The sequence below is a fragment of the Zootermopsis nevadensis genome, unplaced genomic scaffold (genome assembly GCF_977971745.1).
Source record: "Zootermopsis nevadensis isolate Lab colony 2312 unplaced genomic scaffold, Znev_1.0 Znev_ptg000061l, whole genome shotgun sequence".
NCBI lineage: Eukaryota > Metazoa > Arthropoda > Insecta > Blattodea > Termopsidae > Zootermopsis > Zootermopsis nevadensis.
The window spans coordinates 23546143-23573350 of record NW_028259192.1 but is presented as its reverse complement, the minus strand read 5'-3'; the positions used below and the strand labels follow the sequence as shown (position 1 = coordinate 23573350).

The 27208-nt window shown below is 40.5% G+C and overlaps 1 protein-coding gene across 4 annotated transcripts in view; it reads right to left on the bottom strand.

Annotated features, from left to right (window-relative positions):
• The window catches only part of LOC110838714 (uncharacterized), a 456091-nt gene that overhangs the window by 31097 nt on the left and 397786 nt on the right, over positions 1–27208 (bottom strand). For 3 of the 4 annotated variants that reach the window (XM_087341090.1, XM_087341092.1, XM_087341093.1), the window contains 3 exons: positions 16360–16482; positions 2410–4172; positions 1989–2121 (listed from right to left, as the gene is read on the bottom strand). In XM_087341090.1, the coding sequence (XP_087197216.1) occupies positions 16425–16482 (58 nt within the window). In that variant the 3' untranslated portion in view covers positions 1989–2121; positions 2410–4172; positions 16360–16424. The remainder of the gene's footprint in view (positions 1–1988; positions 2122–2409; positions 4173–16359; positions 16483–27208) is intronic. The other variant, XM_087341091.1, reaches the window with a different exon arrangement.

Genomic DNA, 27208 nt, shown 5'->3' with positions numbered 1-27208 from the left:
GTGTTGCAAGCGTTCAACGACGTAACATAATAATGATGATGACGATGATGATGATGGAGCAGAATTTTGTAAAAGGGAGTGAATGTTCTAAATATCGTTTCTGCATCGAGTACCCCCCCCCCCCCCCCCCCGCCCAGCACTTAAGCCGCTGTACGGGACGAGAAGGTCAGCTGCGACTTCAAGGTGTTTTTTCATGGCTTATTATAAGGTACTTAAGATTATCAAGACATCGGACACAGTTGTTCTGGCGTCCATCTGCCCTCGTATCGGTCCGTATCTTGGCAACAGCATTGCCGTTAAATGCCGTGGCGTCCGGGTCATGTACGGCCCACTGAAAGCCACACGGTGCTCATCAAACATGATGCCGACACGCGTAAAAATGTTTTAATTAACATTTTATATAATTATTTTAACGTGTTTTTTGTTTCGAAGCCGTGAAACATTTTCTGTAAACTAAAATTTAATATCACAATAATTTTTCTGTGCGTTATTTATGCAGCATACTTGTTTCTAAAACCACAATGTTTCGGAGCTTTGTTTTACTTCCGTCTTCAGGTGAAAGTACGACATAACCATGGCCTATTAAGCCTCCTGACGAAGCTAATCTCAAGTGATGACAACAGGGGGGGGGGGTCAACACATCGGGCGTCGTACTTTCACCTGAAGACGGAAGTAAAACAAAGCTCCGAAACATTGTGGTTTTAGAAACAAGACCAAAAACAAATTTCAGCGCCTCGTATCATAGCAAGAAACCTCCAAACTTCGACTTCGCAACATGCTGGCTTCTTTACTGTTAAAAAAAGAATCGCCCCTTGTCGTCTGTCCACGATTGTTTATTCAGTACATTCGCAGGTGACCTGCGTAGCCGATCTGGGAGGCATTACCCTCCAGGTGACCACCGAACACGAAACACGGCCGGTAGCCGACGAGGGACCCGGGAAATATAAATACGACGTTTCGTAATGTCAGGAAAGCCAACTTACACGGTCATGTTTATGCCAAAAATCGGCGATAATTATCGGCATTTATCTTATCACACTTTCAGTTCACACGAACATTCTCTGAAGACGAGTGTCAAAGATTCGTTTGGTTCAGATGGATGTTGTTAACACGGTAATGAACATTTTAATTGCATAAAATACGAGGGAGGGGGGTTCTTTACTAGCCCAGTGACGACACAACGGCCCAATATATTTACGAGAACTTCGTGGCTCCAAAGGGTAGCGTCACCGTCTAACACTGCACAATAGTCCATGCAAATCGCCAATTTGTTTGTTACGTAATATCACAAACGTGTCCCTTCCCTCTGATTTCATAATTCCTGTTATTTTCAGCGAAACTCTGAGTCAATTTCGTCGATTTCCACTCAAAGCAAGAAACCTTTTTTTTTCAAGCCCAAACGGATAAAATAAAAATTAATTTGTAACTTAGTCGTAGATATTTTGTAAAGAATGATAAATGGTATTTACCACAGCACGTGTTTCTATTCATTTAATCACCAACCTCCCTTTTTCGTTCGCTAATTCTTCAGATGTTTAAATTTTTCAGGTGTTTCGGCACGTACTTATGCACCCTTTATCACTGACGAAATTAAACAATTCGCTGCACCAACTTTCCATCGTCGTTCACAACAGAGGATCCACAATATTCTTCAAAACCACTTTTAATCATCGGAAATTAAAATAACTGCGACTGTGAGAACGTTATCGATAACAAAATATAAAAGAACGTTAAAGCAACAAAGTGCTTTAATAAATATTTTAATAAATTTAATTATAAAGCCGAGTGACATCATAATCGCACACAAAGAAAGATTTTACTTTGATTAAAAATTATAGAAAAAAGATGTCACGTTCCAACGCCGAGATTAAAATGATTTCTTTCCCACAATTAATGCACTGTGGCGGGCATTTTTAAAAAAAAATCACTTGCGTTTCACTTTAAAAACAAAAGAACACATTTCACATATTCGTCGTTCTGAAACTAACCTCGGCTATCAACAATCAGGCGACACTTATGCCACTGTTGAGGAAATGAACTGCGTCACAGAGTTGACTTCCGGTGAGACGAGACGCCATTTTGTCGAACTATCTCGTCTTCGGGTTAATTGCGTGTACGAATCTGTAAGAGAAAAACGGCCTTAGAATCGATTGTTAAACTCAAGCAACAAAGCAAGAGTTAGTCAGTAACTTTGGATCGTTTTTAATAACTAAACACGAGAATAAAATTACGCAACAATGACCAGTACTTTTTTCAAATACGTTTACGACGTTATTTTTTCGAGTTAATCTGATTTATATTCCGTTAGTTTAAAATAATGATACACGCCAATTGTTCGGTGGAAATAAGAAATATTCAAGTCTTTGCGTAAACAAAAATAAAATTTGTATCTAGAAATTGAAGAAGTACCTCTGTAATGATTTAGGCGGCTGCTTCCAACGGTGACGTCACAGGCACCAAGACACTGATAAAGGTTGGTATTACTGCTGTGGAAATAGGTTGGTAACCTTAGCCGAAGAAACCGTTATTCAACTGTTGTATTGTTAGGAGTTTAGGTATTTGAGGATTCACGTTTAAGCAAAAATGGTTTTAAATTAATTACGTCATTTCAGGCAGCACACACAGAGGGCAGTGTTCAACAATGGCGATAAACAAAAGAAAACATTCAAGGCGAACTTCATGTCAAAGAACATGAATGATATCTCGGCTGATACGTGAAGGGCGTATGGATATTTTATTACATAATTTACGTGCTTCAATGATGTTCTGTGGCGTGAACTTTGAACTCTGTCCTACCCTTAGGAGTCCAAAATAACGTTTAAGTCCAAAATTACTAGCAGTGCACAGGGAGTTACGAAACAGGATGGAGCAGGCCAGTCCTTTTAGAAAGTCATGGTCTGTGGCACTCTATAATCGAGAGAAACTTCGACATAAAATGCTGCATCTTCAAGGCTGAATTACATGAAATATTCATGACTGTCCGAGAAATGTGATACGAAGGAAGATAATCTTTTTTCCAGTGCTAATGACTGACGTAATAACGCAAAAGTCTGGGGTCTGAGGGTAAATAAACCGAGTGAAGAATTTATCGTGAAAAATTCATCAGTACAAAAAATGCTACTGAAAAACATTGTCAGTCCAGGGGGAAATAAGTCCCAAGACGTAAAGACTTAGGATAAGTCTAAAAAAAATCCTTAAAAACTTTCTACTGTGACGTAAGTCATTTCTGTCATCCCAAAATTTCTGAAATTGCTGAGAAAACTGTCGATGGTCACGTGACAATATTAATAAAGACGTATGAAGCCTAATAATATCCAGATGATGTACTTTTTGAACATCAGTGGCAAGAAATCATCACAGGATAAACGATATTTTTTAAAAAAATTAATATCTTAGTTTAAAAATCTTTAAAGTAGGCTGTTTAAAATCTCTGGAGAGTTTAAAATATGACGAGACACGAAAGAAAATCTTTTGCTATGAGTTTTAAGTTCGTAGATTCTGGTGGCCATTTCAAAACAGAAGACAAGGAGTGACGAACGTATAAGACGTGAGGAGCTAACGGGGGCGAGACGTCAATTTTCGCTAAAAAAAAGAACAATGCTTCAATTGTGCAAGGAAAACAGGACTTCCCACATCCGTGCAGAAAAGTCCTTCGTATCACTGTGCTTCACTCTACTGGCGTCCGAGAGAAACAGATCTTGGAGATAAATCCGTCAAGAGCTGACGGGAATCAGAACGAGGGATGATGATATTTGGTGACACTGTGCAATTTTGAGCTGATTCTGCAGTGGAAAATAACGAAGGTAATTGAGAAGTAAGAAGGAATTTCGCAGATATGAAGACCCTGGTACATAGACGAGTCTGATGGGATGTTCCTGGAGAGATGTCGTCGGAAATGTGGAGCAGGAGGCGAGGCGAGGTCTCACTGCCGACGGCAGTCCTCCCTGGGAGACGCTGAGCCAACTAGACGTTCCAGTCCAGATGACCTTGAACACATCCTGGAGCCGAAGATCGTCTTCGGGGGTCTCGTAGTCCCAGAAGCGGAAGGCCAGTGGGCGGACCATCAGCAGGCGCCGTTCTCGAGGAACTGCTGTCACCACCTCCGAAGAGGTCCTCGTGTGCAGAGCTGGCCAGAATCAGTAGCGACCGGAGAGATCTTCACTTGACGTTGTCTGAAGCAAGAATGCAACCATCACCGACGTCCCATCCCAATTTTATATGTAAGTCACAAGCTGGAGGAACCCGAGTAGAAGGGGAAGGAGGTAAAAGAGGAAGGAGGTAGAGGCTTTTTTTTTTCATCAGGCTGCAAGCAGCGGCAGGCGGGTCTCCTCTACTCATCTGCAAGTCCTATAACAGAGCTAATTATCAAGTTAATATGGACATTCTGTATGGGGAAGCAGCTAGAGGCTTTCTATAGTATAAAGAGGTAGGAGGAGGGGGGGGGGGAGGTTTTGGTTTGGAGCCAGCAGTGATAGAGTGAGACAGCTTCGCTGATCCTTATATGAAGTGGGAGTGAGAAGGCGATACTACATTGATATTATAAGTTGCTTCAATCGCTGTATTCATTTGTAAACTAACCAGCCTGGTATATTCCAGGGAAGTGTATATAGTGTTCGAGGAGCATGCAAGGCGCTGCACACACAACCACCCCAGACGTTTGCTCATGCAACTTTCATACAATTTAAAGTGCCCGTTATTCAGTGAGGGGTGGCAGTGGCGGTTGCAGGGAGGAAGGAGTAAGGATTATGCAGGAGATGGAGAGGAGGGGTGCCTTAGAGATGTTTGGATCTTAGCAGGTGCCAACATGGTGGGAATTTTGATTCTGGCCCCTGACGCCTGTTGTGTGTGTCAGCATGAGTCTGAGGAGGTGTTTAAAAAAAATCTCTCTCTCTCTCACACACCCTTAACATTACGTATTTCAGGTCTTTCTTCTCTTATCTAGTACGGCACATACTTTCTTCGTTCGTGAAGGGAATATTAGGAGCTGTGCCGTATGGATCTCGTCTCGTAGCAGAACACTGTTTCCATGCATTGACAAGAACGGAAACTGTTGAGAGACTTGAGGGGGGGGGGGTAGGGATACTGGTGGGGGAGGGGGGCGTAGGAGCAGAGGAGAGGCGAGGCGAGCCATGCCGAAACATATTCATTTATACATTCATTCATTTCAACCGTCGAGCGCTGTTGGCTGCTGCTTGAATAATATCCAAATCTGAATATAAAATAATGATAATACATATATGGATGAACACTCGCGTCACGTCACCATGGAACTGACACACATTTCGTTATTCTCGGGGCGATGCGCGTTAAACATCGGGCGAACTGTGGGCGGTCTCATTCTGCCAGTGGATGATTAATTCGTTCTGTTTGTGGCGAGGACCTCGAAGGAGCCCCAAGGCTGTTGTTAGTTTGTCTGTCTGTCCGTCTAACAGAATTTCTATATCTTTGTCTTTCTCAGAATTTAGGACAAATGTCACTGTCTGCAACAGACAAGAACCGGTTGGATGGTAATCGTCTTACCGTTACCATGGCAATGCTGATAAGGGATAATATTAATGACTTCGTGTATTTGCTATATTATATTTTCCCGTCATTCTGGAAGGGAAATTGACTGGTTTTGTGAAATACGCATTTCTTTCAGAGACGTGTTTTTCGTAAAAAAAAAAAAAAAAAAGGATTATGTAATCAATGACTAGTGTACCATTCTCGATTTTGATGTCAAGGAATAAAGTGGGTCTAAGATTTTTTTTTTGCCAATGGTACAATTTGGTTTCCCAGTTAGATTTTGACTTTATTGCAATTACGATAATTCAGCAGTCACGCTGAGTATGCTGAAATTAGTATAAATATAAATAATTTATCTAGTTTACCAACAAATTTCGCTACATTTTTCCTCAGCTCGTCAAGAAATCCCCCGTCATTTATGGAAACCAAAGTGTCCATTGCCGTATTCACAAAAGCCAGATATTCCCTTTTAAGACTCAGCCCATATCCTCATATTGTATACTTAGGATCTATTTCAATGTTATCCTCCGACCTGTCTTCAATGTCCTGCTTGCTACATTTCATCATGGGTTTACAGTCAGCTCAAAATATCTCGGAGCAAATAAAAGTCCCTGGATTAAAACATGAAATTGAAGTGCGTATGGCGGTTTTGAAACAAATAACGAGAAAAATATTTGAATCCAAAACACAGGAAGTATCAGGAAGCCGGAGAACAAGGCGTTCTTCAACAGGCGTAAATGTGAGAATAACACAAGAGATGTCAAAAAGCAACAGGACTGAGAATGTGGGTTGGTCTCACGTGACTCAAGACGGAAAAGGGTTTTGTGATCACGGCAATGAACATTCGGATTCCACAAACTGACTGACTAAGCGACTACAAGATTCTCAAGAAGAAGTTATTGACAGCTGTATTATATATTTTTTTAAAAAAATGTTTTTGAACCTCGACGTTCAGGAACAAAAGTACGAACCAAATCGCAAATACGAACATTTTACTGTACGTTACGTCATTAGCTATAAAACACCGAACATTTAAATAACAATAGACCTATTATAATTATGTAGATGTTTAGGCTCTTTTTTTAAGCGGTCCAAACTAACAACATGTGACTGTGTAAAATGTTCTCTATTGGGTGGGGATAAAAACCAATGAACCATCACAGGCAGATAAACACAATTTTGTATGGCGTGTGATTACAAATACGTGATCGGCGCAGATAAAACATTTTCTATATCGGCGTTGCTGAATTTCGAACATTTAAGGACGTAAGACGTCAGAATTATCCTCAATTACTTCGCATATCGCTCACTCCTTGTTTAAACTTAACCAACTACACGAAGCAGATTCTTTCATCAGACGCTAACAGTCGCTTAGCTAGTCAATAGATCCCCCGGTTCAAAGGCCCCTAACGTAAGCCAGATCAATCCAATCAACACCGACCCAGACTATTTCCATAAGATCAATTATAAAATTACTATTAATTGTCCGTGAAGAACAATGGGAAAATCTAAGGTAGTTGACATAATTAATGTTATCGCGTAAGGCCCGAAATTATAACCCAACAAATCGACGAATCAAACAATAAACTTTTACTGTTCTACAGACAGATCCTCCCGTAGTTGCCTACGTTTTCAAAATGGTCTTTATTGATTCAGGTTTACTGTCCAAAACTTTGTATACATTTCTTTTTAGAACTCTTTAAAAATCAGAGCACTAAACGCATTTATAAATCCGCAACAGAAAAATCATTTCTAACTCTTGTCCCATGTAGGTAAAACACGAAATACCTGGGTGGAGTACATCCCCCTCGAAATGTGCACTCCCCCGCGACGAAACCGCGTTCTGGGGGTGCGGTGGCCGAGAGAATGAAGCTACCCCGCCGAGAGTCGAACTTCGGCCCTCCAGAGCCAGACAAGCGTTTCTGATCTGCCATTTTCCTAGTGGTGTTGCAGAACCCTGTTATACCACGGTGCCTCAGATGTCTAGTGTCATAAGTGGGCGTGGTACCCCAGACAGGACCCCTATGTGTGTAGGTTACACACTGATTGTTATTTCGGACAACGCTGGGGGGTGAGGTGGGGTGGAGTGGAAAGTAAGATATGCAGAGACTGAATGCACCCATGTAAAGTTCATCCCACGACCGTCTGGGTTCGAGGGGGGGGGGAGGGGGAGGGGAAGAGTTAATATCTGTGAAGAGCGATGGAATGTACAGTGTTCCGTATGAACGCACTCCAACACTACCAAAAATCGATTCTATCACATACGATTTAATCCTGTCAATGCACACAACCCTCCTTTAAAAACGTGTGAAATGTTCAAATAATTAGGAACGACGTCAAGAAATGTATCTCACACTGGTTCCACGGGGATTAGAATCCTCCGCTGTCCTTAAATAAGGAGTAGACTTAGAAATGAAAACAGCATTTCAGCTGTATTTCTGAAGGGACGACACTACTGGAAAGACCAAAGTGTAGACGGCATGATAATATTAAAATTTATCTCAGGGATATAAGGTTAGATAATGTGGATTGGATTAATCTGGGTCAGGGTAGCGCCGGTGGAGGGCTCCTCTGAAAACGGCGATAAACCTTCGGACTGCACGAAAACACACGAAATTTCTTCACCAATTGAACGACTATTAATTAAACCTCCACAGAAGGTCCCTTTCTGCTTCAGTGAGACAGTAAGTTAACGCAACAACCCGTGGTGTTGGACGGAATGACGAATGAAGTATAACAGAACTCATACATAAAACATGCTCTTAAATACGGAGACGACACAAGACGATCAGAACCTGACATAGCACGTGGTAAGAGACAGCACACACCTTTGAAGTTTGTGAGGACAGTGTCCCACGCGCATTCACCATTACAAAGCCCAAATGGTTAACACTGCATAAGGAAATAATCGCTGTTTACTCTGAGAATAACACAAAACAAATAAATGCAAAATGCGAGACACCTAGTGTTAAAGCAGGTGGTACATGCAGTCACCACTAAGCCAAACAGTTGTTAAGGACCTCGCCACGAACATATAAAAATTCATGAAGCGAGAACGTTCCTTCTATGGAACGCGAAGCCTTGAACCCGTGCCCAGAAGATACCGCCAATGGACCCTATCCAAAGCCAGCTGAGTTCAGTTCACACCCTCACATACTACGTGCTTCAAATATAGGCCTACTTTAATATTATCCTGAATTGTAGCCTCTTTCCTTCAGGTCGTCCGATATAAATTTTGTATGTGTTCTCTTTTCTCCGATATTTTATTAAATTTATTGTTGTTAACTGTTATTATTGTTGAAAACCAAAATACATCATCAGTGAGATAAATTTTCGCTGGTAAGTGCTCATGGATTATGGTATTACATTAAAAAATGTATTTCGCTTATAATACTGTCTCTATATATTAATTTATTTCTATAATTGAAGACATAAATACGTACTTTCGTCCTTTTATATAGGACGTAACTCCAGAGCTGTCTGTCTTGTCAACAAGTCACCTCTCAGATACCAGAAAGTTACGTACAAACGTCTTCACACGAAACTCTCGAGTTTTCGATAGAAGTCGATTTTTATCTCGACTTCCCTTTTCACCTCTTTCAGATTCGTCCAAGATCCAAATGTAACATTTCCAACTATTGTAGCCTTCATTGAATTACATCGACTACAGTGCGCTGACTTTATAGTTTATTTATTATTTATAAAGGTATATCTAGTGAATTTATTATGGAAATGGTCTCTCCTTCTAGCACAAGGTTGGATCAAGAAAAGCTCAAGCTAAGACCTTCTTCGTTTGAAACGTGGCGAAAGGATGAGAGGAAAAAAGAAGGAAAAATAGAAACCGAGGGATTCCAAGGCTGGGAGAGGATTGAAGATGAAGAAACGAGAGGAGGATGGAAGTAGGAAAAGTTTTCTTATTCTCCTCTGATAAGCGGTTTTCATACTTTCGCCTTTCTCTTCGTGAAGGATTACGTTAGCTTCGTAAGTGCACACGGAAGTCAAGAGGAAATCGGATAAAGAAACAGATGAGAGAGACTCGAGGAGCGAACAGGAGGAACTTGATAAACTAAAGATCTAATAAACATGTATAATTGAATAAATGTCCTTTGAAACCACGAGCGAGAAAGGTGGTTCCGTTCTTAGGCTGTTAGTGTCTGTGCACACAACGCAAACAGCATCACTAATCAGACACAACACTAATTAACTAACCAAACAGTTCCGTTCGACACAGTCATTCTTCGTAAAAATTCCCCGCCATTTATAAAAACGCGAAGGCTCTTTGCCGTGTTCACATTTGCCCATCATGACCTAAAGAGGGCAGTAGGTAGATACAACTCCCGAAACGTCGTATTATCAAATATATCTCAAGAAACTGTTAAGGCACAACTTAATATTGGAATACTCAATCTTTACAGAATATTTTAACACGTATTCATTTGTAATTCATCTTGGAGTCATCACATAGAATGAAGGATTCATTGTAAGAAAAGTGCACGCCACAATCTTCTGGGTTGTGACACCTCGTAGAGAAGCGTGTTCCCTCCCTGTCCGACCCTGAAGACAGAAGTGATGCGATCCTCCGAAACGTTAATACCCACCTACAGGGCTACAAGTTGTCACGAGCCATAAGACGACAAACAACATGTTCATCGCCGTGAGAACATCAGAGCTCGAACATCGTTGTTGCCATGGAAACCAGAGAAGTGTACGCGGATGAACGCGTGGGGTCGGCGAAGTTGTTGCGGATAAAAAAGTTCACAGATTCCCTGCTGAACCAGAGATACGTCGTTCGTCAAGTGTCATCTATGTTGTCAAAATGACAGCAGTTGCGGGAAATGGACGTTTCGAAAGATATGCAAGGAGGAGGTGGAAAGGCGAAGAGGGTTCCCTGGTACAGAGAATTATCGCTGGCCATTTCCTGCAGGAGCCGTCATATTCCGTGATGGTGATTACGTTGATGGAAGAAAACAGAAGGCAGGAACTGGAAGAGATGAAAAAAAGATACAGCGCAGAAATGATAGCACGAGGTGTGCAGGAATAAAGCAAATAAAGAAACACAACACGGAGTAATTTGAGGAGACGGGCGAAAGATACAGATAAAAAATAATGGAATGATATTACCATTACAGCGAAAGATGAAGATATGGATGAGGGGGTGATTTACGCCAGGGGGGAGAGGGGGGGAGTAAAGGAAAATACGAGAAGTGGTGGATAGTTGATCTCTGAGTCCCCACCGCCATGTCTGAAGCTGATGATGAACGGTGTTTCTCAAAGCATGGCGTGTTCCTGTGAACGCGTTACGACCTCTGGTTTCCTGTCCTTCTGGGCACACAATTCACATGATTCTTGTGATTTCGTCAAAGAGATGCAGAACCTTCTTCATGGATAATAATCTCCGCGATAACTTTCTTGGCTCACTTCTACTTAATCAGACGAATAAGACAGAATTTTAATTTTAAAAAAAGCCATTCCAAAATTCGTTTATTTGCCAATATATTCTACATAAATCGTGTATTAGATGTCGTATAATGCTGTATATAACACTATACTGTCAATAAAAATATTTATTAATTAACAGGTATGTTTCGGTTTTTATCAATCCATCTTCAGGAGCATCGTTCAATATTTCTTTAAGAATAATACTGAATACATACAGTCAGACTGGCATATTGTACGATGCCAAAAAGTGTTATTGCTACCGGCGGTGCCCGAATTTATAACTTGTGTTGGGCAAGGCCGTGGTCTAGGCAACACGGAGTTTTCCTCCGTGGCATCCCAACAATTACTCCATTCACACACAGAAGAAGGCAATGGCAAACCACTTCTGGATCATCTGCCAAGAACGTATATGAACAGGTCCCAGTCCGAGAAAAGGATGGAAGGATCCTGTTCATATGGACCTGTCGTCAGACAGAACACTAAATAAAAAAATATAAAAATAAATACCGGACTGCAAGATTTGATGTTGGCTTGTTCTGATGTACGACTAGAATTCATTGCGTGCAGAACACCAATAGACCAATTACAGATCTTATCGTAAGTTGACGATGTTCTAGGTTGCGAAGAAGGATTTCAGACCTGAAGATGGAGACAGAATATTTATCCGAAACGCTTCTCTATTCTCACATAACTGCATGTGTATTTGTTTCAAATAATCAACTCGGTGTCTTCGAAAACGACCTCATGATTCGTTCTCCCTCAGAGGGTAAGGCCGGCCAAAGTCTCGCACCTAGCGACCTGGTGCAGTTCACGCGAGATACACTCGTGAGTGTACCTGTGTCTGCTTTTCGTTACGATGCTCAACTCTTGAGAAAGGAGGCTATCATCAGCAGAAAAACTTTCACCAGGACACAGAATGGCGTCTCTGCGGACTGCATAATAACGTTATAATGTAACGTATAACATTACCCCGGGACTTCTTCATACAGTGGCCAGAGTCTCTACTTATACAGCGAAGTCTTCTTCTCCTTCTCCATAGCCTCCTTTTTTTTTTCCTTCTTTCCTTTTTCCAGAAGACGCTGCAGTTCATTGACGAAAGTCATCAGTATCCATAAGTAATAAGTTTGCACGGTAGAAACGAGAACTGCGGAGGGGGAGGGTAGGGGGTGAGACGGCACTTTCGAGAGTGAAGTATGTTTTCTATAAAAGCCCAAAAGAAGCCAGAAGTTGCGGGGGAGAGGGGGGGAGGATGAGCTGGCAACATGATTTCCTTGGGTCACTGTATATAATTTCCAGCGAAAGGAAGTGGTTACGAACGTTGGTGAGAAATTTCTGATTCTACAGATGGACTGCGCTAAAGCCGAAGGCCCATTGACCACTCCCTGTTTTATACGTCGTCAGGATTCAACTGGATCTGGTCAGACTTCAATTCAGGAATGATGGAGAACGTTACGCGAAATAGTGACCTTTACGGAGCAGACCTCAGATGAAAACCAAGACTTGAGTTCTGCTGCGTTGCTAAGGTCCAACTTTGTAATACTTTTTATTAAGATCCATATTCACCCCCTTAAATCCCGCTAATAATATAAGTACCACTGGCTTTAATATTCAGTCAGTAGCATTTTGTCCACAAAGAGTCTTTGTGGGTTTCGTACGATTTGAATATAAACCGCGATCATTTCCTTAAACAGCATAAACCAAGTGATCGTTTTCTTTGAGGTACGGACTGAATTTTTGTGTTAGAAGACCTGATTTGACTATCGACAAATTGTAATAACATTAAAATAAAATAAAATACTCCCCCTCCACCATGTATTTTCTGAAGAATAAGCAGACGTTATAACAACTAGACAAGATGATTACGAACAACGCGATTTAAGTTACAGAATCAGCAAATATTGTAAAACACTGTCATGGTTTTCACTTCTGACAGGCTAGGAGTAATTAAACATTGGGAATTTTTAAATTCCTTCGCCGACATAAACTACGGTTCCTTTTCTTGATATTTCTTCCAATTTTTCCTTGATTTTTATTGTAAATATATACGTTTCTGTACACGGGAACGTCCGAAGGATTTATAAACTGTTTATACACGTCAGGAGCAGAAATAACGAAGTTAGAAAATATTGCCAACAGGACGATAAAACCGCGCAACACAGCACGGGACACATAAAGAACGGAAATATGAAATATTCATATTCGTTATTATTTTAACCAAGCTTTCTCCGTCATGATTCTTGTACATTGATCGGTCGCTATGGCAACCATCCAACGTTCTATATATGTTCCGCCAGGCCTACTACAAAGCAAATTACTTAAATGATATTATCTGTGCTTTGACAGCTGATACACGCAGGGGTTATGTGAACAGACACTATAAAAAAGAATTGTCATCCCATTCTTTTCCTCATATACATGACATTTCGAGACTTGGTTCTTCTACCCATATAATTAAGTGATTAGTGAGATGAGGCCCCGAGGAAACTGATTGTAACTCAGCTGACCAAGAAATTCCTCGCCTTTTATGGAAACAAAGAGTTCATCAACGTGTTCAAAACAGCCTGGAAGAGGTCTCTATCCCGAGCCAGATGAATCCAATGCACACGGTTTCTTTCTAATTAAATTCAGCATCCCTATCTCTGTACACTTCAAGATCTTGGCAGTGGGTTCTTTTCAGACTAAAATTCTGAACGACTTTCTTATTTCTTCCACGCGCGCTACATGGCCAACCCATCCCATATTCCTTGGCTTGATCGATTTAATCACATCTAATAAAGAGTATAAACTATAAAGCTTCTACCTACGGGACTGCAGCAAGCCTGGAAGGACATAACTCGATGGTAACCTTTGGTAACATGGCCGCAGAGAGCTGAGAGCGTTTGGATCTGCCTAGCTCACCGCTATTAAGATTATGGGACTGTACGGAAATTTTAAAAATCAAAACATGTAGCAGTTGGAGCTGAGAGAGATACAGCAGTGAAATGTTACTGCCCGTTGCTTCCAACTACAGAGCAATATATTTATTTATGAAAAAGAAAAAAAAGTATCTCTGCACAGCAAGAAAGATTCTTGTGTTTTAGTAGACTGGAGAAATAACCAGGACAAATGTACTGTGCAGTCATTTTGTTGGGACGACAAACTTTTCTGAAAAAGCACGTTGAAATATTGTTCTAAATATATCAACCCCTCACATCCCCTTCCACACAGGGTTTTTATTTTCTTTTATAACGATATCAGACCAGCGCATCTCGTGCAGCGAAGTCTTATAGAATCTGATAGTCGTTTATCGCTCTTTAATAATTTAAACACGAAACCTCATCACAACGCTCACAAAAGCCAGACATCGGCTCATATCCTGAGGCATATAGATTCAGTCCACTTCCTCACACCCTATTTACTTAAGATACATTTTAATATTATCCTCCCATCTGATTTCTTAGAGTGATCTCTTCCCTTCAGACTCTCCAATCAAGGCAGTGTACGCATGCTTCATGCACGTTACATACCCGGCTTATGGTTACTTATTGAAACACGTGGGCGATGTAACTATTACTGAAACCGGTGGTATGAGTACAGAATTGTTCATGAAGTTTAGCTATAAACAAAGCAGTTTCTTTCTAAAAAAAAAAAGGGGGTTCTTCTCAAAATTCTTTCTATAAACAGCAGTTTCGAAGTCATGGCATTAAATATCGGTTTATAATAAATAACTCTACTTAACTTCACGTAACGATTCGTCTCAAATATTAAGCAAGTGAAGAATATCACAGATAAAAAAAAATCATTTTATGCTGCGCGAATTTTATTTTTCGTAGTGGAAAACTGAGCCCATGTGTGCGCCTTCCTTGAAAAGCTGGTAGTCCCTCAGTGGTTCACGAAATTTCTTACGTATATAGAAACCGATGTCTCATAACCGTATTCACAAAACCTCTTTTTACGCTGCCTCGGTTGAATCCGATCCACACCTTAAATTGATCGATCTAAAAATCACACACTTCTCCAATTGGTTCGTTCGTCTTGTACTGACATGGCTGTTTATAAAAGGCGTACGAAAACAAATAAAGGATAGAAGAATCTCAGTACAGAGCCAAGGACCAATGATGAAATCTTTACTGAGGGCCAATGAACTGTGAAATGACAAATAAAATGTTGCGAGCAAGCAAACAGGTGCTACTGAGGACCCGCATTCCTAGTTAATGCCAAAGCTCACTCCCTGTGTTGACAGTTCACTTGAAATTCACAATGTGTCTCTGCCCGAACAATCAACGTGGCCGGTCGACTGTGTGTCGGACACAGGAGCTTTCTCGTCGAGTCTCCTCAATGAAACTGAGGCTAATACAGCTGGTATATGTAGCTGGTACAGCGTCATTACATTAGCAACTTTGGATTTTACAGAGTGCATAAAAGATACCGATACTTAAACTAACGAATGGATTTAAATCCCGTATAAAATTAGCAGAAGTGACTTTAGGGGTTTAGAATATTTACACCGATATATAAATTACCATTTGGTGTTCCATCAGTAGATACATGTTATATTATGATATACCATGTTCTTAATTTGCACTAAAATTCATCAGAAAACAATTCTTATATAATATTATATATTATAACAATTCTTGAATTAAATGTTTTCAGACCAGACTTTTTTTTAAGACGTTGACACCCGGTGAATTATAAAACACATTCCAGGCATCTTGTGGTTCACGAATGTTCATTACAGTGCTCACAAAATACCGCAATTTGATCCAACTGAATCATGTAACTTCCTCGGCCATAACAACTATCAACTGGTTAACGCAGTTTCAAGAAATAATCGCTGTTTGTTCTGAGAATGCAAACAAACCACCGGCCTTTAAAAGATTTTAAAGTATCTTACCACGTAACAAATAATTTGTTTTACCAATATTATAAGCGAGAATATTATACAAAATTGAATACATTTTAATATAATTCCCAAAACAAAATTTCAGACAGACACACAGAGAGATAATCGGCTTATTAGTCGTTAATAAACTTGGAAATGTGCAGGCAGACTCTACGCTCGGAATTGGTGGCGGCCAAACTCAGAACTAAGAGAAATTTATATTTCAAAACACACAAACAATAAATCAAATCAAAACAGAAATGAATTTTGGTTTGTGATATGGAGAATATGTGGACACCACATCTGATTCAGACAGACACGTATCAGCGCGTCTTAATAATCACGATAATAGGAGAGGAAAAGGGCGACCGGAAATGATTTCTTCTTATTCTCCTTCTGTCGTCAATTAGACCATTGTTTCAGTAAGGAACATAACATTACGAAATATACCCGTAGGCGGGCAGCTCTGGGAAACATTCAATGTATCATCAGTGCTGGAAACATTGTGTCGAAAAAAATACCCTTTGAATGAACACAGTAAAGAAACGTACCAGATTACCTTCGAAGTAGGGACGTACTCGGGGCGTCTCTGCATCGAATCCCGGCGGTGTTAATGTCACTGACGAAACTTTTGGAATTCTCCGGAGGCCCGTCCGAACGTCGCACGAGGGAATCTGCAAACAAAGGAACATAACTGACTTTTACATGACCCCCAAATCACTGTTCGCAATCACAGAAATTCTCTCTCCATTTACGACCTGCAAAAACACAGCGACCCATACAAAATCTTCATTAATTTTGAAGATTTCTGTCTTCTGGGTTGTTGCGCCGTGTAGTGTGGTCGATGTTAACCAACGTTTCAGAGGTCATACTGCCTCCATCATCAGGGCGATGAAGATTTCTGTCTTCTGGGTTGTTGCGCTGTGTAGTCTGGTCGATGTTAGCCAACGTTTCAGAGGTCATACTGCCTCCGTCATCAGGGCGATGAGTATGAAGATTTCTCTCTTCTGGGTTGTTGCGCTGTGTAGTCTGGTCGATGTTAACCAACGTTTCAGAGGTCATACTGCCTCCGTCATCAGGGCGAAGATTTCTGTCTTCTGGGTTGTTGCGCTGTGTAGTCTGGTCGATGTTAACCAACGTTTCAGAGGTCATACTGCCTCCATCATCAGGGCGATGAAGATTTCTGTCTTCTGGGTTGTTGCGCTGTGTAGTCTGGTCGATGTTTACCAACGTTTCAGAGGTCATACTGCCTCCGTCATCAGGGCGATGAATATTTCATACTCACCGCTGTGAGAACCTCAAGTCTTACATTCATTAATTTTGTTTCGCCTCAATTTAAAAAAAAAAACTTGGTAATGTAATTAACAGTCTGCAGTTAGAGACTTATACGTGTTTCATATAATTAACTACATGTTTCGCAAACTACTTGATACCATCTTCAGGTCCTTCGCATATTACAAACTAATTATATATCACGTTTCGGTCTTTGACTGCCTGTCCTCCACGTGTATTACCAAGGTAACCACAGACACGGCCTCATAACCCAGAAGACTGCAATTCGAGTCAAAAAAATGTCATTCTAGATCCTTTGAAAATGCTGGCAATAGATAAGACCATAAAGGACACAGCATCAAACCATACGTAGATTAGTGAATAATGAATCAGAAAGGACGTGAAAGGAAGTGGTCGTGTGGTCCCGGCGATTGTCTTGAGGGACTGAGAAAAACTACGAAACATTATTTAGGAAGGCAGGTCTCCGGGCCTATACTGGAGCGGAGAGCAAAACCCTGACAGAACTTTGCAGTCCACATTTCTCCCCACATGAACGTTCTGTGACCACTCTCGGAGCGATTTGGCTAGCTCCCACTTCGTCTGTTGTGCCCGATCGTCTGCTGTTTTGGGATGTTGCCCTCATGAAGGTTATTGACTGACAAGTACAGGGCAGACAGCATGCAAGAACGAGGCATGAAACAAGTGAAAACCTAAAAAAAACCCTGAAGAAGGTACCAATGCATGTCGAAACACGGTGATAGATACGTGAAACGGTAACCAGAAATGAAGCATGTATCAGAAAGGAGAGGGTATTTCGTCGAAATCAAGATGCGGGCTACCAATTCAATGACGTCCGTGCGTCGCATTCGGTATGACCCGGGGTTCAAATTTTGCAGTTTTTATTAAGGGATCAGCTCATAGTCAGTCGCCTCCTGATCTGTGTCTCAGAACGAATTTATCTTCATTCTTTGATCTGATAATTAACATCCGTCACCTTAATAGTTAACTTGTCGAATTTACTGTCATATTAATATTTACTTATAACTTATAAGTTGTCATCTTTACAGCCTACGGGTATGAAACTTTGCAGTAGACAACATTTTTGACACGGTTAGTAAACGGCGCTCACGTGACTGAACACAGCTTGAACAAAACGTGTCTTATAATCATGTACGGTCGTTAAAATAAAAGAATTGTTTGCTTTTCCTGAAATCTCGTAGGGAATTAAGAAGCGAGAACAATAGCCGATCTGCCTTTCCTCCCAATACGCAACTTACAACCGTGTCCACGGGAACAATGGCGCTGCTGCGCTGAGTTTCCTAACGCCGTGGAATTTCCTCAACTTCTTCGTACGAGAGGAGTGTTCGGGGACAAAGGGGTAAGTGACCCAGTGACAGACAGGGCAGGACTCTGGGGTCAAATAACCTTTACGGGGGTTATTTTTTTTTGTAGTGTTCTGTCTGACGACAGGGCCATATGAACAGGATCCTTCCATCCTTTTCTCGGACTGGGACCTGTTCATATACGTTCTTGGCAGATGATCCAGAAGTGGTTTGCCATTGCCTTCTTCTGTGTGTGAATGGAGTAATTGTTGGGATGCCACGGAGGAAAACTCCGTGTTGCCTAGACCACGGCCTTGCCCAACACAAGTTATAAATTCGGGCACCGCCAGGAATCGAACCCGAGACCCCAGGGCCAGCGTTCTAACCGCTAGACCACCGTGGCTCACGGAGATTATAAACGCCACGATTTCCAGTTTTTATTTAAGAAGATGCCTGCCTTCCTGGATGTTGCGTCCTGCAGCCACGTTCCCGTCCAGGATTTTATATCGATGTCGGAGTCGGTACATTTGTACCGACGCCGACTCCACAGCCCTGCTAGAACAAGATACCGACGGTAGAGACAACAGTCCGACAACACGCATAACGAACGCGGGTACTGTGAATAAGACAGAAGTTGGAGGGGTGGGTTGGGGGTTGATCGAGAGGGTGACACGCGGGGGGGGGGGTGGTTGTAGTAAGGAAGTAATGTCTGAGGATTTGCATTTCATCAAGAGATGGTCCTAACTGCTACAGCGGGAGTCGCAGGCCTAATCAGCCATTAACGGAAACGCGTCCTAAGTCCTCGCTCCGATAAAGCTGTTCCTTTGCTTGGAACCAGCATCGAGACGACTCTGAAACTCTTTGCCGGAGCGCCTATATTCCATGCTAACATAACATCGCGTCACTGCACGCAACATCTCCATATCTTACACGGAAACTTTTCTCAAGCCTCGGGTGGTGGCGAAATTTATCCCAGGGGAGAAGGTGGTATGGTGCGGATTGGATCAATCTGGTGGCAGGCTTTTGTGAACACGGTAATGAACTTTATGGTTCCACGAAAGCTAGGTAATTTCACGTCTCTCTGAGCTTCTCTATATGGGATTAGGAATTTATGCCTAATTCTTCTCTAATATTTCAACTACGTTTATCATACGTAATTCTTTATCCTGCGTTCCTATTTCTTCCCGTTTGTGTTTTAACCCTACGAAGTTGAAAAAGAAAGAGAGATAAGGATAGCAGTAGAGTAGAAGCAAAGTGAGTGACACTTAGATTCCTGGGGGCGAGGAGAGAATGAGCATCTTATAGTTAGAATGTTCCCAGGCAATGCCCGCTCGTCCTTCTGGTAAGGATTAAAGTAAGGGTGAGGACGTTAGGGCGATAATTAGTGACAGTCTAAATAATATTAAAGAATTCAGTCCGTACCGCGAAGAAAACACCACACTTCACCATTACGAAGATCAACTGGTTAACGCTGTTTAAGGAAATAATCGCTGTTTATACTGAGAATCATACAAAGCACATAAATAATGTCGAGACTTCAGGTTATCACGGAGGCGAGAGTGAAGATGTGTGTCTTCTGGGATGTTGTGCGTACATTAAACACCTGTAAAACATCGGTCATTTTCTACGAGTGCCAGGCTACATGACGCAACATCCCACATGACATGTTAGTGATTTACTGTCATCTGAAGTGCGTCTTGTTATGTAAGGAGAGATCACTATTCAAACTACTTTGTCACTCTATTAATCACTGCCAGCCTGAGTGTGTGTCTTTACATTTGTTTGAATTGTACGATTTCATGTGGACGCCTAGACGGGAGGGGGGGGGGGAAATCTATTGGTCTACGCCTACTTATACAAAACGACTTTATCTGTGACTGCAGAACCGGTAACTAATTCACTAAACTAGTACAAAATGTGAAATAGCCGTCTATTCCCAGTAACTCCTCGAAATAAATGCCAACTCGAAAGATAGTCAAGAAATTCCCCATTATTTATGGAACTGGAATGTTCATTACATTGTCCTCAAAAGCCAGCCACCGGCCATAACCTCAAACATATAAATTTTATCCAAGTCCTATTCCTCTTCGATCTACTTTAATATTATCCTCTAATATACTGTTCTGTAATACAAGCTGTTTCTTCCATTACAGTATTCTACCTAAAATTCTGCATATATTTATCACGAGTAGAATGCGTGCTGCATGTACTGTTCATCTTGTTCTCCTTAACCAGATCTAATAAAAGTTACAATATTTCCAGTCTCTTCATCCAACTTCGGTCCGAATATTCTCAAAAACCTTCAGTCTGTGCCCTTCCTTCACAGACAGACAAAACAGCGGATAAAGTTGCAGTTTAAACTTAAATCTTTATATTTCTGGGTAGAAGGTGATGCGGATTCACTGTTAAGTGGCACTGGGACATATCCCAGTTTTATATCCGTCGTTAAAATCCAAGTTCTCACATCTCAACCATGAAGCTTCTTCTATCCGCTGTACCTTTATCTACTGAGCTTTCTTTTACCAGTGTTAACGTGTTTTTAAGCAAATAGCATTTGGTTTAAACCGGCAGTTAAAACAACTGCATGCACATCCACCCCTCTACACCCCCCCACGCGGTCCCCAAGACACTCAACGACTGTGGTCCGCATTATGTTGCAAGTCACAGGAGTCTTCATGAACCCTGGTTCGTATCCATGTTGATGTTGACTCTATCCTGTCTTCATAAATTAATTTGACCTTACAATGTCGATCAATTTTCTTATTTCGTTCTCAATTTAAAATGAGAGCTGAATAAGCTGGAGATTTCCAGTTGCATAACAAAAGTCGTGAAGGAAAATTAGGTTAGTAGCATCATAACATTTTAGTAATGATAATAAATAATTTAATCTTTGTTCTTCCAGTGAACTGGCTTTAAAATGCCAGTTGAGCACATAATTCATGAAGATTAATCTAGTAATGTACAAGCAATTAAAGGGGCTTATTAAATCCGCGTGCTAATATCCACGCTACTTCATAATAACTGTTAATCTGAAACTATTTAACCACCCGTTAGTGAAAAATAAGAATCAGAACACTAATCCACATTACTTGAGGCTACGTACAGATATGCAGTCGTTAAACAAGCAGAGAAGAAGTATTTTGGAATTATAAAAGAAAATTAAAATTTAATAACCACACGTGCAGTATAAGAACGAGTGCATTTGCATGTCATTTAGTCCTAGACGCAGAACAAGTTAGGATTCTCACTCGCGGTGGCAAAGACCGACACTCAGCAACGCGTGTTCGCGCACAGATAAAACAATACACGACATTAAAAATTCTCCTTGTATTTCCTTCTTTCCTTCCATTTCCTTTAAATATTCAACGCCACTTGAAATTGGTGGGGCGAGGGGGGGAGGATTTGAAAGTAAAATTGGCGAAGAGTTCTGTAATGGTTTTCTTAATTTTTTCTCTCAACGTATTAAAGTCGCTATCCAAGCCATGACGTCACTAATCCATGCTTGTATTGCATACTGCTTTCACTGAGCGCAAGAGTGAAATAAGTGTTCCGACATACGCACGGAAATGTACTTAAGATATTAGGGGATTATAATTTACATTATCTAGTAACAGCGAACTACTGAGACAATAATGCCAAATAAATTACACGCATCTATTTATTGCGTACTTATATGTCTTCTTCACTGCTTGTAAGAAATGCGTCAACTCGTAGATGTGAGGATAATATTAAAATGAATCTTAGGGAAATACGTCTGGAATGTGTGGATTGCATTCATCTGGTTCAAGAAAGGGGCCACTGACGGGCTGTTTTGAACGCTGTAATACGTAAAAGGCTTTCAATTTCTTGGCTAGCTGATCACAGTATAGTTTTTTTTAAGGATTCTGTTCCACGCACTTAATTTCCATAAACACCAACATCGGGAAGTAATTACAAACAAAATAAGTTTCTTCCATCAGAATGGTCTAATTACAAAAGCCATGGGTCCTTACACCCCCTCCCCGCGGAGCGCGAACTGCCCCATCTCTCACCTCTGACCCCGTGACGTACATGTACTCGGAACCACAACGCTAAACAAAAATACTCCCTTCTTTCTATAATTTTGTCTTCATTGCTCATTTTTTATTGTTCCGTGTTCATATTACGAAGCTGAAGACGGAGAAGAAATGAAAAGTTGATAAAACACAAGTCCACTTACAGGACAACGGAATTTTTTTATTACTGTTATAATCACCTGCTGATAAGACCGCAAAATTGCCCTGTTGGAAACAAAGGCAGGAGAATTGATAATGGCGAGGGTTGAGATAAAAATAATATAATTAATAAACCATTATTATCATTACTATTGTTCTCGAATTTTCCAGACATACTAACAGAAATATAATGAAGAAGGAATCAGAGAAACTATTAAAATTTGGCGACCCGTAGAATGGCAGAAATTTGGATTAACTGTACGCTTATCAGGACCGTTTCAAATGAATTTAAATGACATCCCTGGTAAATAATCCAGATTGGAACCTCAGAACAACGAATTTGAACTTATGTTTAGCCCTTTGAAGCACGAAGCTCATTCTAAATAATACTTAACAATTCGGTCCGTACCGCAGAGAAAACACTTAACTTCACCATTACGTAGATCAACTGGTTAACGCTGTTTAAGGAAATAATCGCTGTTTACACTGAGAATCACACGAAGTACATACATACGAAATTAAGAGTTATTTTTTAAAGCGATTGGTGCATATAGTTACCATTAGACTCTAAAGTTTTTAGTAGAAATAAAAAGTTGAACTACGATACTGGATTCTGTAAAAAAAAACTTTTAATTTTTATGTACAGTGTAGAAGTTAAAACAAACGTGATGATGGCTTCCTGCAAGTTGAAACATGTAGTTTCGTTTCGAAACGTTGTGCCGTACGAATGACATGCATGTATATTTGGTAAAAGCTTTACTTATTTTTGTTTAGACTGTAAATTATCGCAAATAATCCAACAAATTAGTATCGAAGTAGATCATTATCATACGCCTAAAAATTGATTAATCGCAAATATGACAATGAGAAACTTTGACGTTTCATCTCACAAATTTAATACATAATAAGAGAGTATAATTCGGAAAACCACACAAAACAATGGGGAAAACGAACTGTAAACTACTGCTCGTTCAAGCCGAGACGAATTTTTGGGGGATAAATCAGCTGGTTTCCCGGATGTAAGGTTCGCCCCAGATGGCAGCAGCATTGCAGAACGGTGCCTTATCTGCATGGAAACATCTCTCCAGTCGGTCCATTCAGTTTCGCTGAACCCGGTCTGAGTGATTGTGATATTATTTACCGTGCATAAATTAACATCCGATTTCACGTCTCGCCGCATCATGGCCAACGGTAAACATTTATGCTTCCGATCCACGGCACAAATCAGCAAACTTGTGTTGAGTTATTGTGTTTGTCCTCTGCACACACACTCACGCGCCATCCGAACTGCAAAAACTGCCACTGCGTACTTGACAACGTCACTCGTTGTCTGCGGCCATTTGCCAAGCGTCTATTAGCCTTGCATTGGCCTTTACGAGAATCAACGGATTTTGACTAAATTCTGTACATGCAGGCGGTGACTGAGCGACTGACATACACATTAAGACTCTACATAATTAAATAGCCAATCAATACATCATCCAATTAATTAACCATCAGACTAATTAACTGAACAACTTGCTTATAGTCCAGCGTTAGGGATTAATTTACCTCGTCCATCACAACACATAATTTAGAGCCCAGTGGTAACGATACGTACCACCTACATTCAACATTCAATAACTCTGCAGTTTTCAGAAAGAATGTATTTGTGTTTTGTGAGATTGTCAGAGTAAACAGCGATTATTTCCTTAAACAGCGTTAACCAGTTGATCTTTTGTAATGGTGAAGTGTGGTGTTTTCTTCGCGGTACGGACTGAATTCTTTAATATTAATCAGACGAACTGTGATTCTCAGTGTAAACAGCGATTATTTCCTTAAACAGCGTTAACCAGTTGATCTCTGTAATGGTGAAGTGTTGTGTTTTCTTAGCGGTACGGACTGAATTCTTTAATACTATTTAGACGACTTTGTAGTTGGATGAGCCACGAACCCAACTGTTTATTTCTTATCCAAAGTATATACGTATGTATAAAACCTGTGTAATCAATTTCAATTTTAAATAAATCAGGGACATCCATTAGAGCTCGTGTCAACTGAGTATTCTGCTTAAAGGCGGCAGGACATGGCATAATGGAATATGACGTCTAATAATTAGACACATAAAGTATTAAATAAGGACGTTTCTATGAACTTCGTACGAAATTGTTATTATACAGTGTAACGGTGATAAATTTATTACAATAAATTAAGAATCCAGCAGCCCAGACACGATAACACGTGCAGATGAATTAATCCTGTCTCAGATCCTTTGCTCGACTGCTAACAAATGACATGGACAAGCCGACCCGGTCACTGAATCCAATCTAAGAAGTTTTTAGTAAACTTCCAACAGCAAGTGAATTTCTGTGTATTTGCCTAGTCCTTTACAGAACCGAACTCATATTATAAAATATTTAAATTAACTTTTAAATACCATTACGAATACATACGCTCCTTACTTTTAGTAATATTTTATTTAAATCGTTGGTTTAGTTAAACAAATAACTACGGTAAACAATATTACCTACTGACAAATGTACTTCTTTGTAAACGCGAATTTACAAACAATTACCATACATTTAAAAGCAATTCAATACAAGCGTACCTATTATAATTCAAACTTTACAAAGCACAAAGTCCTTTTGGACAGAGAACTTGCAAACACTGGACACAGTGCTAGGCGTCTATTGTGTTACTAACAGATTAAAACTTATTTCATAACATCCGTCATTAACATCTGTACAGTGAGAACACACAATAGAAATGTAAGAGCTGGCACTGCTGCCTTACAGCGATGTAAATCGCACGCACGCACGCACGCACGCACACAAATACACACACCTACATCATCACTAATTACATTAATTTATTTTAATGTAAGGTAATGTATGTTAATGTTATGCTTTTCCTACCAACACCACACGTATAGAAGGGAATTTAACATTATACCGCATACGGCCCTACCATTTCAAATATCGTTATCTGTTTTAAAAGAGAGAGAGAGAGAAAAATTCTGTGTGTCCCCTCAACTATCAAAAGCACGGAGGAAATAAGTAATGAGTTCTGGGCAGGAAGACAAAGTTTCGTATCGGGGTCATATCTCTCGGTGTAAGTTAGAACGGACTGGGCTAGGATGGGCTGCTTTGAGGTCACTTAAGTTTGGTTAACTTAAGTTCACTTCAGTTCCATTTAGTTCAGTTGATAGTAGATATTCATCGCCCTGATGACGGAGGCAGTATGACCTCCGAAACGTTGGTTAACATCGACCATGCTACACAGCGCAACAACCCAGAAGACAGAAATCTTCATACTCATCGCCCTGATGACGGAGGCAGTAGGACCTCTGAAACGTTGGCTAACATCGACCAGACTACACAGCGTAACAACCCAGAAGACGGAAATCTTCATACTCTGATGATGGAGGCAGTATGACCTCAGAAACGTTGGTAAACATCGACCAGACTACACAGCGTAACAACCCAGAAGACGGAAATCTTCATACTCTGATGATGGAGGCAGTATGACCTCTGAAACGTTGGTTAAAATCGACCAGACTACACAGCGCAACAACCCAGAAGACGGAAATCTTCATACTCTTATGACGGAGGCAGTATGACCTCTGAAACGTTGGTAAACATCGACCAGACTACACAGAGCAACAACCCAGAAGACAGAAATCTTCATCGCCCTGATGATGGAGGCAGTATGACCTCTGAAACGTTGGTTAACATCGACCACACTACACGGCGCAATAACCCAGAAGACGGATATCTTCAGTTTGATTTAGTTGACGTTAGGTTAAACCAGGCTAAAATACATTAGGCTGTATTAGGTTTGTTTAAATAAGGTTAGGTTAGGTTGAGATGTGTCGTGTTATTTTGTGTGGATTTAGGTTCGATTTTGTTGAGTTGGAATAATTTTCGTTTTATTGGGTTTCACATTTGAGTTTACGTTACGTTATTCATCAGCGATCTATTCGCTTAAACTGTGTTATTTTTTGTTTAATGTAGGTTAGGTTTGTTTTCTTTAGATTACTACTGGTTGAATTATCTTGTATTAGTTCGGATTAGTTCAAATTACATTCGCCTGGTTTCCGAAAGAAACATACTGACATCTGTGTAATTTGCGATGTTTCTCGTTGGATTCCAGGTTCAAGCTAAGGATTTCACGTTCACCGAGGTTAGAACAGTGGACACTTTTCCGGGTTACGAGCTTTCGTCATGTCGTCTCTCCGACGAAAAACAAACATTTTCCCGCTCAATTTCTTATTTATAGAAACTGCCCTGACCGATACACGATCTCAGGTCACTTCCGTGGTGGTGACCTTTCTCAAAGAATGAGCATATCAGTTCCGTTCAAAACATTTATATCTAATTTCGGTCTCCACACGTACACACCCCATTTAACTTCACGCATGTATAAGTTTAAAAGAGTTTAGGCTGCAAGGGAGTACTAACCCTGATCTTCAGAATAAGAAGTTAAAATATCGACACACATACAGATTTTTTCACAAAGAATTTATTAAAAACAAGAAGTCTTGTAAAATAAAATAATCTCCTACGTAATGTATCCTTAAAAATGAGGCAGAGAAATTGATGAATGACGAAAAATGTGTAGACAAGCCACAGAGA